The sequence below is a fragment of the Sceloporus occidentalis genome, unplaced genomic scaffold (assembly GCF_023333645.1).
Source record: "Sceloporus occidentalis isolate IW3139 unplaced genomic scaffold, rSceOcc1.0.p SCAF_1, whole genome shotgun sequence".
NCBI classification, from domain to species: Eukaryota; Metazoa; Chordata; class Lepidosauria; order Squamata; family Phrynosomatidae; genus Sceloporus; species Sceloporus occidentalis.
The window spans coordinates 317,243,159-317,261,450 of NW_028316981.1; the positions used below are offsets into that span (position 1 = coordinate 317,243,159).

Genomic DNA, 18,292 nt, shown 5'->3' on the forward strand with positions numbered 1-18,292 from the left:
GCTGGACGGACTTAAGCACAGATGTGCCTACAGTGATGTGGGGATAGTAGTGTTCTTCCTGAGGTGAGGCTGGTAGAGGACTTCCGTTTTCTTCAGACTGACTTCCAGCCCAAAGAGCTCTGCAGCTGTTGCAATACAAGATGTGAGGCACTGCTGAGCTGCTTCCGTATGGGCAACGAGGGCAGCATCGTCAGCAAAAAGCAGCTCACGGACTAGATAGTTTAGAGTCTTAGTGCGGGCCCTCAGGCGGCTTAAGTTAAACAGGCTACCATCAGTACGGTAGCGTATGTAAATGCCATTGTCTTCTTCTTTGAGATCTGCCGTAGCCCTTTGGAGCATCATGCTGAAGAAGATTGTAAATAAAGTTGGAGCAAGAACACAACCTTGTTTTACACCATTAGTTATTAGAAAGGGCTCCGAGAGAGCATCGCCATATCTGACTTGACCTTGCTGGCCTTCATGTAGCAGGATGATCATTTGGAGGAATTTGGGGGGGCATCCTAGTCGTTCCAGGATCTGCTGCCACAGACCTTTTCTACTCACAGTATGAAGGCTTTGGTGAGGTCGACAAATGTTACATAGAGTCCTTTGTTCTGCTCTCTACATTTCTCTTGCAGTTGTCTGAGGGCAAATACCATGTCTGTAGTGCTCCTATTAGCTCTGAAGCCACATTGGCTTTCGGGAAGAAGTTCTTCTGCAATGGCAGGAACTAATCTGTTCAGCAGTATCCTTGCGAGGATTTTTCCAGCAATGGAGAGCAGTATTATACCTCGGTAGTTTGAGCAATCCGATTTTGCTCCTTATTTCTTGTACAGGGTGATGATGACTGCATCTCGGAGATCTGATGGCAGTTCGCCTTTTTCCCAGCAACTCACAAGGAGTTTGTGGAGTTTAGCATGGAGTGCATGACCTCCATGTTTCCAAGCTTCAGGTGGAATTCCATCAATCCCGGCAGCCTTGCCGTTTTTCATCTACTGTATGGCCTTAACGGTTTCTTCCAAAGTGGGAGCTATATCCAATTCTTTCTTCATCGGTTGCTGTGTCATCTGTTGAATAGCTGAATCTTGGACTACTCGGTTGACACTAAACAGGCTTTGGAAGTGTTCAGCCCATTGGTCCAGAATGGAAGCTTTATCTGTGATTAGAGGCGATGGAGTTTTTGATCATGAAGCCTACACCTGAAAGATGTTTTTCAGTTTTGGGCTTGCCAGACCAATAGAGTGTGTAGCCGGCACTGTTTTTTTTAAGGCTGCCTTCCTCATGGAGATGAACTTCACTAAGAGCAGCGATGTCAATGTTAAGTCGTGACAATTCATGGGCTATTAGAGCAGAACGACGCTCAGGACGTCCACTGTCTGCAGAATCTTGCATGGTTCTGATGTTCCAGCATGCAAGCGTTAGTCTGTTTGCACCTTTGGAGGCTGGTGTGTGCCTTTGTCTCTTTGTCTTTGTTTGACTGCATCAGAAGATTCCCATTGGCCGCGGCTAGCCAACTGGGTTGTTGGGGATGAGCTTTCTTTAGGCCACCTTTTCTAGGCCCCTCTCCATATGGAGCAAGCAGTGCTCTCCTTAAAAAAGGCTGCTTGGTCATTCAGGATGCTGCCGAACAAGACTATCATCCCCGGTCAGTCTCGAGCGACCAAAGTCCTGAACCGCCTGCATGCAGGGTTGGGTCTGCGGCTTCCAGTGCATCTTTACACCTGCCGTTTCATCCCTCGCCTATCGCTACAGGGCTTTTTCGGAGATTGGATATGTCCTTCAAGCCTGTGCAATGGATTTTTCTGGTGGAGCACAGCGTGCACAGAACTGGCCTCACCCTTTAAACCAGAGGTTTGTCTGCTGAGGCCTTGACAAGCATGGACAGTGGCAGCGAGGTCCTCGGGTCGTAGGTTTGATTAGAGTTTCCTTCTCTGAGATGGTTGACCTTACAGGGTTAGACGAGTACCATCTGCCCGGGTTTGGGATTAGAGTTTTTCTTCTCCTAGGATGGTTGCCATAAGGCTAGAGAGCCCATCCTGCCCTTTGGCGCTCTTGGTCAGACCCTTCGGTTGTGACCTGTCTGGCATGGGAGGCCCTGCCGGTGGCTATTATACCACCGCCAGCATAGCTCACAACATCATTAGGGTGCGCAAGCCTCTCCCCCACGACAAGGGGGCATCAATAATAATAATAATAATAATAATAATAATAATAATAATTCTTTAGGGGTGTATCTGCACTACAGAAATAATCAGTTTGATACCCCTTTAACTGCTGTGGCTCCATCCTTTGAAATCCTGGGATTTGTAGTTTGGTGAGGCACCAGCATTCTTTGATGGAGAAGGTTAAAGACTTTGTAAGACTACAAATCCCAGGATTCCATAGGATGGAGCTATAGCACTTAAAGTAGTGTCAAACTGCATTATTTCTACACTGTAGATGCACCCAAAGTAGGTTAAGTACTTTTTAATGTGGACCCTAGAATGAGGGACCAGAGGGTTTGAGCCCTGACCCAAACAATGGCTTCCCTATAATAATCTGCCAAAATTGGACCCCTCTATAGAATTATAGAATCCTAGGCATGATCCATCAGAAGTGTACTAACTGATCCAGCACTCCAAAATATGAAGATAGCGATTGATGCTGAGCCTTCCCAGGAATAATAAATCCTAGACATAATTATTTAGGAGTAAGCACCACTAAATACATGGAGGATGTTTCTAAGTATACGCTGTGCTTGAAAGGATCTTCATATCTAAGGATGTTGGAAGGGTAATGGATGGGAGAAGTCATTTGCTTTCTCCTTGCCCAGACTTGCAAGGAGGCAGAATTAAACAACCTGCCTCCCAACATTGAACCCACTGCCAACTTCTTTCTCTCCATCAGTCTCAAAGATGCTACAAGATCCCTTTGCATACAGATCCCGACTAACATGCCAGTGTCTTTGAATTCTGCTTTAAAAACAGTTCTAAGCTCCCGGCTTTTCATCAATATGTTTTTGTATCTTTTTGGTGCATTTGTGTGCTTTGTGTTTTTATGTTTTAATTATTATAAGCTGCCAGAGACCCAATTCTTGGGGAAACGTGGGATGTTGACAAGACTGGCATGGAGGAGATGGAGAAAGAGGCCCAACTGCAGAATAGAGTCATAGACTCCTAGAGGTGGAAGGGACCCCATCCAGCCCCATTCTGCCTTTCAACACCATCCAAGCCCTCCCTGGGACAGATGGCCATAGAGCCTCTGTTTAATAAACCTCCAAAGAAAGGACTCCACACACTCCAAGGCAGCAGAGTCTTCCACTGTCAAACAGCTGTCAGGATGCTCCTCCTAATGTTGAGGTGGAACCTCTTTTCCTGTAACTTGCATCCATTGCTCCATGTTCTACTCTCTGGAGCAACAGTAAACAAGCTTGCTCCATCCTCAGTATGATAACCCTTCCCATACTTAAACAGGGCTATCACAGGGACATATCCAGGATTTTGGGAAGGGAGGGGGGTCCAGACTAAGTGCCACCACATATATTTTGTGATTAGATTAAGTTTGGTTGATATTATTTCTAACATAAATTAACGGAAGGGTGGGTCCAGACCCCACAGACCCCCGCCCCCCCTGGCTACGCCACTGGCGATCATGTCACCTCTTAACCTTCTCTTCTCCAAGTTAAACATACATCCAGCTCCCTAAGCAGCTTCTCATAGCGCTTTATGGTTTCCAGCGCTTTCACCATTTTCATCGTCCTCCACTGGACACACTCCAGTTTATCAACATCTCTCTTGAATTATGGTGCCCAGAACTGGGCACAGTATGCCAAAGGAAGCCAGACCAAAGCAGAATAGAGTAGTACTATGACTTCCCTTGATTTAGACACTATACTTCTGTTGATGCAACCCAGAATTGCATTGGCTTTTTTAGCTGCTGCATCACACTCTTGGCTCATGTTCAACCTATAAAAACTCCCCAATCCTTTTTGCATGTACTGTTGTCAAGCCACGTGTCCCCCATCCTATATTTGTGTCTTTTGTGTTTTGTACCTAAGTGTAGTACCTTCAGTTTCTCCCAGTTGAAATTCATTTTATTAGGTCTGGCTCATCTCTAATCTGTTAAGGTCATTTTGAATTCTGATCCTGTCCTCTGGGTGGGAGAGGAGGGTGTTGTATTTGCTCCAGGCGCTTTCTGTCTGAGGATGGGGGAGCAGGCAGCATTGAATGAAAAAATTATAGCCAGATCCCTCTTCATCACCTTTTCCCCAAATCATCCGGAGTTTCTGTTACCATCCATCCATATTTTGGGAGTTACGTGAATAAGTGTGTAAAAAATCAAAAGCTCCAGGACTGAAAATGGGTTCACATATGAAGATGGGGTTATTGCTGAAGGCACACACCACCAGCAGCAACAAATTGTACTGTTTAACATCTGTGTCATAACTCCTTGACTAACTCATATGTCTGCATATAAGGACACCTATCTTGGGGGTCATCCTAGGGCCCCCAACCACCTTAATCTGGTTTTGGTGATGATGAGGATGATAACAACACCAGCTAGGTTGGCAAGTTCAGAGTTATCTCAAGTCCTGAGGTTTCCTGGGCAAAACCTGAGACTTAGGGGACAACTGTCCCAACAATGTCATGAAGCATTGTGCATTAACTACTGACCACCGTTTTTCCCAGCTTGTCATTCAAGCATATATACCAGTTTGGCAATGAAGTCTTACCAAAGAGACAGTTCCCAGATCAAGATGAAATGATGGGATTATTCCTTCTCACCTGTTTAGGGCAGGCAGGATAATCTAACCATGACTCCATCTGTACTGCAGAAATAATGCAGTTTGACATTACTTTAACTCCCATGGTTCATTAGTATGGAATTCTGGGGTTTGTAATTTTGTGATATATTTAGCCTTCTCTGTCAGAGAGCTCTGGTGCCACAGCTAATTGCAAATCCCAGGATTCCATAGGATAGAGGTATGGCAGTTAAGGTGCCACCAAACTGCATTATTTCTGCAGTGCAGATGCAGGCCTACTTGCTCCTAGCCAAAAGGTGAATGCAGAGCCCTGGCAACCAGTCAATAAAGCCTTGGCAATTGTAATAGGCTCTACTAGGTGAGTTGGAAGTCTGCACCCAACCCTTTCCCTCTTTCCTAGAACTGAGTCCACAAAAAGTAGAGAATTTGCACCCTCATCTCCTACCTGGAGATGACCCATGAAAACTTGAGAATCAGAGCCAGGCCTTGATATCTGGCAACCCTTAACACCAACACACTCTTGGTTGCCACTGTTAGCTTCTGGAAATGTGCTCCCTTTTTGTTAAAAAGAGGTCAGATGTGCAATTTGCATTTTTGGATATCTGAAATGCCTGGAAGCCAACGAGCTAAAATTAAGATTGGAGGAAGCTCCTGGAAGAGACATTTATGGCTGGTCAAAGGGCAGGTTGACAGCGGCGCACATTTTTTTCAGCAGTTCAACTTGATGCTTAATCCTCTGAGCCTATCAGAAATGAAACAGGCCTCCTCTTTCTGCTTCAAAAGGCTTAGACTCCTGGATTTCAGGAAACCTTATTAAGTGCTGCACTGTCTAGAAAGTATGGAGGATTCAAATACAGATAAGTTACAGGGCAATAAATCTTTAAAGAGGATATTTAAACAAACCATCCAGGGAGTAGAAAAATATCAGCCTTCTAGGGAGTAGAAGATGCTAATATTACATCAAATCTCCAGAAGTGTCATTGTTAGACTTAATATCGTCATTTTAGAGATGCCCTGGCTGAAGGTTTATAGTATATCTGTGGAGAGTACTTCAGAGCGTAGCAAATGGTTAAGGGGTGATATGATAGCCCTGTTTAAATACTTGAAGGGATGTCATATTGAGGAGGAAGCGGACTTGTTTTCTGCTGCTCCAGAGAACAGGACCCAGAGCAATGGATGCAAGCTCCAGGAAAAGAGATTCCATCTCAACATTAGGAGGAACGTCCTGACAGTAAGGGCTGTTTGACGGTGGAACACTCCCTCAGAAAGTGGTGGAGTCTCCTTCCTTAGAGGTCTTTAGACAGAGGCTGGATGGCCATCTGTCGGGGATGCTTTAACTGAGATTTCCTGCATGGCAGAATGGGGTTGGACTGGATGGCCCTTGCGGTCTCTTCCAACTCTATGATTCTATGACACTCCTTTGGACAGCCTGATCAAGCTTCAGGGACACTTTTGCCATAGATGTAAAGGGATATTGTAGCACCTTTGAGACTAGCTGTATAAAAGAAATTGTAGCATAAGCTTTTGTAGACTTGGTCTATTTCTCAGATATATGGAGCGAACTCCTGCATGCATGAACTCCACATATCTGAAGAAGTAGACCTAGGGCTGAAACTGCCTCTTTGAGCGCCAGATCAGGGCCGCGGCAACTGCAACTGCATGCCGCAGCGCTGATGTGATGTTTTTCCAGTCCAAAAAGAAGTGGCATTTTGCAAAAGAGTGCCCTTCCTGCTGCTGCCACTGCAGCTTTTTGACATTTTGACAGTGCGGCATGTGGAAACACCAAAACACTGTGAAGCCTCCACACATGCGGTGAGCCATGCAGCTTCCTGTTGGCGTGGGGGTGGCATCAGAGTGTGCAGCATCTAAACCTCACACTCAGATGTCTCTCCCAACCCGGCACTTAATGCCAGTCTATTCCCCCCCCCCGCCCCAGTCTACAAAAGCTTATGCTATTATTATTATTATTATTATTATTATTATTATTATTATTATGCTTTATTTATATAGCGCTGTAAATTTACACAGCACTGTACATAAAATCATTTAATTAGACGGTTCCCTGCCTTCACGCTTACAATCTAAGAAGACACGACACAAAAGGAGAAGGGAATGGTTGAGGGGAAGGGGATCAGGTCCAGCATTCTTCTCTCCCTCTGAGGCCTGGACCAAGGCAGATGGGCAGATGGAGGGCTCTGTATCTTAAGGATAGGCCTGATGGCATTGGCCCACCCTCTCTCCCCCTCACAGGCCAAGATGGAGTCAGATGCCTTGTGGGAAGGGTTCAGTTCCTTTCTCATACTACAACTTCTTTTGCACAGTTGGTTTCAAACATGTTAGAAGACCCCTTTGCATACTGATATTTCAGACTAACATGGCTATGTCTTTGAATTTAGCCATAGATTATATAGATCCAGAAAAAATTATGGGTAAAGTAGAGATAACAAATTAGGAAACAAAATGGAGCAAAAATCCATTTAATCAGTTACACCACTACACTGGTCATTTCAGGCAGGGTTTTGCTGGGAAAGGCCCAAAACACAAGATAATTTTAATTACTAGGTGTGCTCTCCTGGTGTAAGTATGAACTCACACATGTTCTGAAAACAAGACTTCTGCAAGGGATCTTTGACTCTTGGTTGGCAGTAGCACATCTGAGTAAATTGATTCCAGTAAACTATGCTCATAACAAAATGATTTCTCCCTAGGGGAATGGTTTCGAATACCAATTATGGTATTGGAGGATAACAACTATTATGGTAGAGAAAATCATAAGAAACTCTGGGTGAGTCAAATAGATTTTGACTCAGAATGGGAGGGAATCAATTCAAACATACACTTTGCAAGAGCAAAGGCTGAGAGAGTTCTCACATGGGAGTGAAGGCTGCTAGGCCTGCTCAGCAAAGCAGCCGAAGAAGGAGGCTAAACATCGGTTTATCTAGCTTGGGGGGGAAAAAGGTTAAGGGGTGGCATGTTAGCCATATTTAAATATTTGAAAGGATGGCATACTGAAGATAGAGGAGGTTTGTTTTCTGATGCTCCGGAGACCAGGACATAGAGCCATGGATACAAACTACAGGAAAAGAGATTCTATCTAAACCATTTAGTCCAACTCCCCAATGGAGGAAATCCACAGCTAAAACATCTGCAGGGAGAGGCAGGAAAGCTAAACAAAAAAATGTTGTTGTTGTTGTTGTTATTTATCCCTCTCAGTGGCCATCCAACCTCTGCTTTAAAACCATCTAGAGAAGGAAAATCCGCCACTTTCCAAGGCAATCCATTCCACTGTTAAACACCTCTTGCTATTTTTGATGATGATGATGACATTTATATCTTGCCTCTATCAGAAGATCTCAGGACAGTGTACAAGTGAAATTCAGTTATCTGAAAGGCAAACAGAAACTTCTCTAAATACATACATGCGTAACACAGAAAAATAAGAACAGTGTGGGAGTGAGCTATGATGAGCAGGGAAGGTCCCTCATGAACACAAGTTAGGGCTGCAAAGGTGACATTCTCCTGCCATCTTGCTAAATCCTTCCTGAGAAGAGTTAGGGAGTGTGGCAAGTCCAAGAACTCTTGCAAAGAGGGCTTAGGTGAGAAATCTTAGTAAGATCTCAGAGCAGGAGGAGAGGTTGGCAAAGGTCTGCACAGCCAGAACTGGGACTCAGAATAGAGAACAGGCTGAGAAGTTACCCTGGCAAACATCCCCAGTTCTGCAGCTCAGAATAGTGATTCTGGCTTAAAATAGGCTACGTGCGACTTCAAGCGTCAGTAAAGCCTTCTTCTCAGGAGGGATAGACAGCAAGCTCTCCTATAAAGATGAAAGCAGGAAACCAGAACATTTGGACATAGAGATTATAGACAGCAGGGACCTTTCTTCCAGAGGCAGCTGGTGGCTTCTCTTTCAGCAGGAGAGATTTTAGGTTAAATATTAAAGGAGATGAATTGGAAGGCATGGCAAGCATCGCCTAGTCCCACTCACTATGAATGTCACTCCATTTCTTAGATTTTCAATTCCTGAGTAAAACACTCTGTAATTATCTGATTGAAAGTGTCCCATTCCTGTCCACTTTAGCTTGCTCATCCCAAGTATTGCAATGTTTATCCATTTTTTGTTTTACTATCAGTATACAAAGGAATCTTATAGTACCTGTGAGATTAACTATGCAAAAGAAGTTGTAACATAAGCTTTTGTAGACTTACTTCTTCAAATGGCTGTGCCCCTTGTTTTACTTTGTCTGCCTTCAACTGATTCAGGCTTCTTACTTCCCATGTTCCTATAATATGTGTCGTGTAGCTTTGGACTTTCCTTTCACCCCTGAGCAAGTCAACAGCTGAAGTCCCATCACAAGGTCCACCTACACCACTGGCCACGGCGCCAATCATACTTGTCCTCTGGTCTTCCCCAGTAGCTGGTTGAGTGCCATCTATCTGGAGTGGCACCATCTCTTGTTGCATTTTGGATTGTCTTATCATAGTGTTTTCATGGTAAAAGACATTCAGAACTGGTTTCCCAGTGCCTCCGTTTGTGCACTACTAACAAGTGTTAGCTGTAGTGCCACTGCTGTTGTCTCTGTCGGTCTCACCCTCTGCTACTGCTGCTACCCAGGAGCTGTTTGGCACATTTCATCAGGCTCCCCAGCAAAAGCCTCTCTGACTTGGCAGACCCTCCTCAGCATATCCCCCGGCCTCACAGGAGCACACAATCCCACCACCATGGAAAGGTAATGCCAAGGTGGGAAAGTTGTTTGCACTCCACTAACTCAGTGAGAGGGAGAGAAGAGGAAGGGGCAGAGTCTTCTCTTCTCAGGCAAAAGCAAATTGCTGCAGCCTCTCCTAGCTTGTCTGTTCATGAGTACCTTTGGCCATCTTGACCATACTCTGATGTTGTATGGCTACATGTGGCCCCAATTTTCTGTCCATCAAATGTCTAACGGGCTGTTTTACCATCACAAAGATGCAAGACATAGGTCTGTGTTGCTTGGTTTCCATTTGTTGTATGCCACCTTTGGTTCTGTATCAGGAGACAGGGAAGATATAAATTGGATAGGGAAATAAATGCTTCCCCAGTTGAGTCCATTCCCAGGTGTGGGCAGGACTTGAAGGTTGTGCCACCTCATTTCCCAAAATGAGCATGGGACAGATTCTGAGAAGTGCCTCATGGTATGTCTGATGAGCCAGCAAGGTATACTAGTTCCAGCGTTGAACTAGGACTGTGGAGACCAGAGTTTGAATCCCCTCTTGGCCATGGAAACCCACTGGCTAAGTCACACTCTCTCAACCTCAGAGGATGGCAAAGGCAAACACCCTCTGAAGAAATTTGCCATGAAAACCCCATGATAGGATCACCGTAGGGTTGCCATAAATTTGAAATGATATGAAGGCACACATCAACAACAAATGCCTGGTAAGCCAGCATGGTGTACCGATTTCAGTGTTGAACTAGGACTCTCGGGACCAGAGTTCAAGTCCCTGCTTGGCCTTGGAAACCCTCTAGGTGACCTTGGGCAAGTCAAATTCTCTCAGTCTCAGAGGGTGGCAAAAGCAAACTGTGCTGAACAACCTTGCCATGAAATCCCTGCAATAGGTTGCCATAAGTTGGAAACGAGTTGAAAGGCACCCAATAAGAAAAAACAACAATGCCTCGAGGACTAATGGATCTGTCCTCCTTCCTGTCCTCCATCCTTCTCATCTCTCTCCTTTTCCCTCTCTCTCTCTCTCCCTCTCTCTCTCTCTCTCTCCTTCCACAGAGCCATGGGGGTCTTGATGTCCAAGCGGCAGACGGTGGAGCAGGTGCAGAAGGTCAGCCTGGCAGTGTCAGCCTTCAAGGATGGCCTACGGGAGAGACCGACAGCCAAGCGCAAGTCTGAGGGGACCATCAGCCGCCGAGGGACTGTGGACAACACTGTGCAAGAGCTCAAAGAGGAGGAGGTAGTGGTGGTGGAAGCAGGGTCCTCGGCAGGGTCCTTGCAGCAGGAGGACAGTAGGGTCCGGAAAGCAGCCTGGGAGAGGCTGAGAGATGGCAAAGGTGTAGAGCCCGAGGAGTTTGACCGGAACAGCTGCTTCACCCCACCAGCCTTTGTCCGCCCCAAACGGGGGCAGCAGGATGATGAGCCCATCGAGATCAGCCTGGAAGAAAGAGAGCAGGTGGGCATTACCAGTTGGATTTACGCTCTACCTGGCACTGCCTTTGAAGTATGTTCAGAAACTGGTCCAAGGATGCAGCCAGAGGGTGAACTGGGGCTGGCCACAGGAAGCACATAAGAGCTGGTTATGACCTGCAAAACCCCATATGTATGTCCTCCAATGTTCCTGATTTAGAAAGGAAAGTTCTGCCATCCCACTTTTGTAGCTGCATTTAAAATGTCCTACTTTCCCCCTTTCTCCTTAGCTTACTTACGTTGCAGCAAACAGAGTTCAAAGTGCAAAAGGGGCTTGCCCTCAATTAACTCATCAGGAAGGAGAGGGGAGGAAAGGAGAGAGTGCATTCTTGCTCTTCCCAGCAAGCTCAGGCAAACTGCTCCAGCTTCCCTTAGCTTGTCTGTTCTTCCTCGTTTATAACCTTTGCCATCTGGACCACACTCTGATGTTATTTGGCCACCCATGTCCCAGTTTTCATCTGTGAAATGTTGGAGGGTTTGCTATATGGCTCAGGTCTAGGCTATCTAAAAAAATTATATCATCCCAAAATCATCTTGACCAAGCTCTTCAGGACTTCTTTCGATCCCATGACTCTCACAGGTGTATTTATTGGGTGCATGGAAGAGGGCCTTCTTGGTGGTAGCTCCCAGGCTTTAGGACCCCCTTCTTTGGGAAGCCAAGTCGGCTCCCTAGTTGCTGGCAGATGAAGAACTTTTTATTCCAGAGAGATTTGGAGATTTGTTCAGATTAATACCATTATAAATCAAGTGTTGTTTTTAGCTATACACATTTGTATCTGTGATTCTTTTATTTTGTAAGATAACCTTGTAGTCCCAGCTACCACAGAGAAGCTGGGTAAAATTAAAGTAGGTATAGAATGATTTAAGGGAATGGAATGGCATATCATGTCATGGCATAGAACAAGTTAGAACAGATCCATTCAATCCACTCTGGGTTTCAATCTAAACTGTAAAATGAGCTAATCAAAGTTATTTGGGGAACCCTTGGGAGAGGCCCTTTTCTCAATCCCACTACTATCACAGCCATGCAAGGACACAGGAGACAGGGCCTTCTTGGTGAATGTTCCCAGGTTGTAGAACTCCCTCCCAGAAGAGGCTAGGCTGGCTCCCTCTCTGTTCTCCTTCCACCAGCAGACAAAGATATTTTCATTTATAAAAGCTTTAGACTACCATATATACAGTGGGCCCACCACATTCCCTGGGTTTAGGAGAGCAGGACCCCTGTGAAAGTGGAAAAACCATAAATAAAAACCAGCCATTTATTTTACCTTAGAGAACATTTCTCTAGGAATCTCTGGGTCCTCTAGTACAACTCTGTGGTCAACATCTGCGAGACATAGTTTTTTGTGGGTTTTTTGGGCTCTGTGGCCATGTTCTAGAAGAGTTTCTTCCTGACATTTTGCCAGCCTCTGTGGTTGGCATCTTCAGAGAATGCTTGCCTGGAAAGGAGTTGGGCATATATATTGTGTGACCTGGAAAGGCAGGAGTGATTTGCATGTGTATTGTTTGTTGCTAATGGCAGGCCTCAGGGTGGAGGGTCTGCACAAGAGGATTCATGTCTGCTTGATAGTGCTCATTGTCTGCTGGGAGAGTTCTCATTTGCATTTGTTGAGTCTTGATCTTGCTATTTTTCAGGACTGGTAGCCGAAGCTTGTTTATTTTAAGGGTTTCCTCTTTCCTGTTGAAATTGTCCCGGTGTTTGTGGATTTCAATGGCTTCCCTGTGTATCCTGACATGGTAATTGTTGGCATGGTCCAGGCAGTAAACTTTACCGCACAGGGCTCCAGTGACGGCCTCAGAATGGAAGAGTAGGGAATGGAATGAGTGGGGGACTCATTTTACCGCACACGAGAAAGTCCCTCGCTCGTTCCATTCCCTTGTCTTCCGTTCCCATTCCATTCCAGAGGGGGAAATTTTTGAGAATTGTTCTGAACAGTTCTCAAAAATTGCCCCCTCTGGAATGGATTAGGAACGGAAGACAAGGGAACGGAATGGAACGGGGACTTTTGTGTGCGGTAAAATGCGTCTCCCACTTGTTCCGCACTCGTTCCTGCCCCTTCCGTTCCGTTCTGAGGCCGTACCGCAGAGGACCTGTGCAGTAAAGTTCATTGACCATAGAACTGCGCTGAAGGACGTACAAATGCCTAGAGAAGTGTTCTCTCTAGGAATCTCTCAATCCTCCAGTGTGAACTCTGCAGGGCATTGACCATAGAGTCGATGGTCAATGACTATAGATTCCTAAAGAGAACATATCAATCACATCTATGAGTAATCAAATCTGCAAAAAACAAAGCTGCAAATGTGAAGGGCAGACTGTACTCAGCTGTAAGTCAACCTCATGTATAAATCAAAGGAAGGTTTGGGGACCAAAATTGTAGATTTTGATATGACCCAATATAAGTTAAAGCTAAAGCTTAGGGGCATGTAACGTTTCTCATCATTACATCCTAATAACAGACTCTGGATTGGATGGAGGAAAGGAAAACGATGGCAAAGAACTAACAATTCTAGCAGGCATCACTGTTTGGGTTCCTTCTAAAGGCTGATGCTTCCAGGCCAAATTATGCTCTTGCCTTTCAACAGGGGATGGTTCCTTTTCTTTTCAGAGTTAAAGCACAGTACTTACATTGATCCACGAATAAGTTAACTCAGGTTTTTAGGGGTCAATTCTTTTGACTAAAATTTCTAGACTTATACTTGAGTATACACAGTAGAAACTGGTTGCTGCAGAAGGATCTCTGGCTGCAGGGAGCACTCTATTTTTATCCACTTATGTTTGTAAAAAAATATTAAATTGTTTTAAATGACTGGTTTTTTTTAAAAAAAAAACAGGATAGTTTTTTGTGGGTCTTTTGGGCTATATGGCCATGTTCTAGCGGAGTTTCTTTCTGACGTTTTGCCAGCATCTGTAGCTGGCATCTTCAGAGAAAAAACAGGATACTGTTTCATGGGTTTTAAATTTGTTTTTGGGTCTTGTAACTGGTATTAGTTGCATTTTGCTTTTGGTTCTGTATATGGGGAAAGGATGGATCCATGTTAGATAAATAAACAGCTCCTTTACAATGTGAAGTTGAAGGCTTTCATGGCCAACATCCACAATTTTTTGTGGGTTTTCTGGGCTATGTGGCCATGTTCTCGAAGAGTTTATCCCTGATGTTTCACCAGCATCCATGGCTGGCATCTTCAGAGAATGCTGACCTGGAACAGAGTGGGTATATATTGTGTGACCCTGGGTAGGGAGGAGTGATCTGCATGTCAATCTGTGTATTGTTGTGTTGTTAATGGCCAGGCCTCAGACGATTAGTGTCTGCTTAATTAGTGGTCATTGTCTGCTGGGAAAGCCCCTGACCCTGAGTGGTTTCTCATTTGCATTTTCTGAGTCCTGACTTTGCTGTCCTTCAGGACTGGTAGCCAAACCTTGTTCACTTTAAGGGTTTCTTCTTCCCTGTTGAAACTATCCAGGTGTTTGTGGATTTCAATGGCTTACCTGTGCATTCTGATATGATAGGATGTTGACAAATTGGAGTGTGTCCAGAAGAGGGCAACTGAAATGGTGAAAAGACTGGAAACCATAAATCCCTGATCTCCTTCATCTGATAAACTCCACAGAGTTGGAATAGACCCCAAGGGCTCCCCTGTGAGGAGAGACTTAGGGAGCTGGCTTTGCTTAGTCTTGAGAAGAAAAGATTAGGGGGGGGGGGAGGACATGACAGCCCTGTTTAAATATTTGAAAAGATGTCATATTGAGGATGGTGCAAACTTATTTTCTGTTGCTCCAGAGAATAGGACACAGAGCAATGGATTCAGCTTACAGGAAAAGAGATTCCACCTCAGCATTAGGAAGAACTTTATTAGGAAGACTTTCCTGAAAGTAAGAGCTCTTTGACAGTGGAAGTTGCTGCTGCTTTGGAGGGTGATGGAGTCTCCTTCCTTGGAGGTTTTTAAACAGAGACTGGATGGCCATCTCTTAGGATGGCTTGGGTGGTGTCTCCTGCATTGCAGAAGGGGGATAGACTGGATAGCCCTTGGGGTCTATTCCAACTCTGTGGAGTTTATCACATGAAGGAGATAACTAGTTTATCCCATGAATATCCTGGAAAAATCATGTAATTATGCAAAACAATTTCATACGACATTCCATGAAACCCACCATGAAAGTGGTCACAAAGAAGCATTAACACACATCTTTCTACTTTTGGGATTTCAGCGACAATACATTTCCCTCAATTGGTAGATGAAGGGAATACTGTGAATATAGTATATCTTGATTTCAGTAAGGCCTTTGACAAGGTTTCCCATGACATTCTTGCAAACAAGCTTGTAAAAAGTGGGCTAGACAAGGCAAGTGTTACATGGATTTGTCATTGGTTGACCGGCCGAACCCAAAGGATGCTCAACAATGGCTCCTTTTCATCCTGGAGAGAAGTGACCAGTGGGGTCCCACAGGGCTCTGTCCTGGGCCCAGTGTTATTCAACATCTTTATCAATGACCTGGATGACAGAATTGGGAGCATACTTATCAGATTTGTAGATGACACCAAATTAGGAGGAATAGCTAATACCCCAGAGGACAGGATCAAGATCCAAAATGACCTGAATAAACAAGAAAGCTGGGCCAAAGCTAACAAAATGAAATTCAACACAGAGAAATATAAGGTACTGCACTTAGGGCAGAAAAAGAAAATGCACAGATATAGGATGGGGGACACCTGGCTGAATGAAACTACATGTGAAAGGGATCTAGGAGTCCAAGTAGACCACAAGTTGAACATGAGTCAACAGTGCGATGCGGCAGCTAAAAAGGCCAATGCAATTTTAGGCTGCATCAATAAAAGTATAGTGCCTAGATCAAGAGAAGTAATAGTGCCACTGTATTTTGCTTTGGTTAGGCCTCACCTGGAATATTGTGTCCAGTTCTGGGCACCACAATTCAAAAAGGACATTGAGAAACTGGAGCGTGTCCAAAGGAGGACGACCAAAATAGTGAATGGTCTGGAAACCATGCCCTATGAGGAAGGACTTAGGGAGCTGGGGATGTTTAGCCTGGAGAACAGAAGGTTAAGAGGGGATATGATAGCCCTGTTTAAATATTTGAAGGGATGTCGTATTGAGGAGGGAGCAAGCTTGTTCCTCCAGAGAACAGGACCTGGAACAATGGATCCAAGCTGCAGGAAAAGAGATTCCACCTCAACATTAGGAGGAACTTCCTGACTGTAAGGGCTGTTCGATAGTTGAACAAACTCCCTCAGAGTGTAGTGGAGTCTCCTTCTTTGGAGGTCTTTAAGCAGAGGCTGGATAATAATAATAATAATAATAATAATAATAATAATAATAATAATAGGATTTATTTATATGAAGCCCAATCACTGGGAATCCAATAATAATAATAATAATAATAACAACAATGGATGGCCATATGTCGGGGATGCTTTGATTTAGATTTCCTGCATGGCAGAATGTAGTTGGATGGCCCTTGTGGTCTCTTCTAACTCTAGGATTCTATGATTCTATGATATCACCTTATTTATGCAATTGCATGTGATAATAGTTTGCGCAATTACTCGCCATTTTCACTTGATTTGTGTGATATTTTAAATGCACTTTAATCTCTCTTTAATGTCAAAATTAGCCCCAGTGTGATACACTCCTATGATTCTCTGATTCTCCCCATAGGTAACTAATGACGAGATGTGTGAAGTGTGTGAGGTGTGGACGGCGGAAACCCTCCTACCCTGCCGTGTTTGCACCAGGGTCTACCACGATGGCTGCCTAAGGCGGATGGGCTTCCTGCCCGACGGCAATGCCACAGAGGTCCTGGAGGTGGCCCACACAGAGACTGGATGGAGCTGCCACTGTTGTGTAAGCAGTGAGGCTGCGGGGAGGAAGCCCATGCTCCCAATGGAAGGAGGGAGATGGGATGTTGGGGAGTTGGGGAGGAAGGATGGAGAAGTTGTAGTCCAGCGCAGCAGTGCTTCAGATTGCAAAACATTTTACTGGCCTTACAAAAACTCACTTTTGGTTGCTGTAGAACTCAGCTTAGCTCGCTAACATTATTGCTGTTCACAACAAAATTAATGGTTTTCCAACAAAAAAAACCCTTCCTTTTTGCACATGGGAAGAAGACTAAATGATGTCCCTGGAAATTGCCTATTCCTTTCCCTTGCCCAATTTGTGGTGGTGGTGGTGGTGGGGGGGGGGTGAATCTGCTTGTGAAAAATATCCCACCATGGCTGACTCCAGCTTGGTAGGGCATGGAATGACCCTCTCTTAACCTTCTCTTCTTGCAACTTCAGGACAACCTCAACCTGCTACTCACAGAGGAAGAGATGGCCAGCCTGTCCGAATCCTTCCAGAAATGCCAACTCACCCCTGGTAAGTCTCCCCATAACCCACAAAACTCTGCATGCTTTAGGGGAAATGTCCTTTCAGGGCTGTTGCTATAGAGATTGGGGCAAAATGAGGATGTTGTCTCCTCCACAAATAAAAATTCTGCTCCCCTTCAAAGAAATGTTTCTTCAGTCCCCAAATTCCTTGCATTCCTGCAACGGAAAACTTGTGTCCTTTATGCCTCACTGTAGGGGGCAATTCTCTGTAAAGCATGGAAGAGATAGGGCAGGTAAAAAGGTAAGTGCCAACTGTGGGTCCCACCACCCCAAACCTGCACCGACTGGGTGCCTGTCTAGCCTGCTCTCCATTTGGGGACAGAAGGGGAAGGAGTGGGTCCGATCCTGCTCCCCTATCCACGCCTTGGTAACAGTGACAGTGATCACTCAAAAGACATTCACACTTGACACACTGATCCTGTCATAAACCTGTCAGTGAAGTGAAATTGCATTAACGGGTTCTGCTGTTAATGCAAAATGAAAGGCAAGGACAAGACAATTCCACTTCACTGATGGGATAATGACAGGATCAGCACAATGTCATTTGAAACACAATCACAGTCATTTGTGTTTTCTGGACACGACAATGACAGGATTAATGTGATGTTGTCTGAAAGTCCTTCCTGTGATCGTGCAGGAAGGACAAGACAAGGATAGGTCCCTCCCCTGTCTGATAAAGTCCATGGGGGGGGCATGGAACCAGGTAGGAGGTCAGGGAGGTGGCCATTTGGGGTGCGTTTCTCTTAAAAGGGATCAGATGGGTCAAAGGTCCCCAAACTGAGGTTCTGATGGGAGCAGCTGAAGGAGAGCTCATTACCCTGGCAGAGCACACAGTGTACATTGAGAAGCAGAAAAGGGGTCTCTCCCTGCCTTTACTGGCCTGTTTCATAGCTGACATCATTATCCCCCATCCTCTGTCTGCCTTCATTGATTGAGTTGATGGTTGGCTTCACTGCCCCTATCTTCTCCCTGCCCTCTCTGACCTGAATGATGGCTGAGATCACTACCCCCCTCCTCCCCTTGCC

The 18,292-nt window shown here is 45.1% G+C and overlaps 1 protein-coding gene across 1 annotated transcript in view; it reads left to right on the forward strand.

The window, feature by feature from the left end:
* PHF24 (PHD finger protein 24) overlaps positions 1-18,292 on the forward strand; it is a 64,353-nt gene that overhangs the window by 30,546 nt on the left and 15,515 nt on the right. Inside the window, exons 2-4 of the mRNA XM_089513673.1 lie at positions 10,474-10,870; positions 16,558-16,743; positions 17,178-17,256. Coding sequence (XP_089369799.1) covers positions 10,478-10,870; positions 16,558-16,743; positions 17,178-17,256 — 658 coding nt within the window. The 5' untranslated portion in view covers positions 10,474-10,477. The remainder of the gene's footprint in view (positions 1-10,473; positions 10,871-16,557; positions 16,744-17,177; positions 17,257-18,292) is intronic.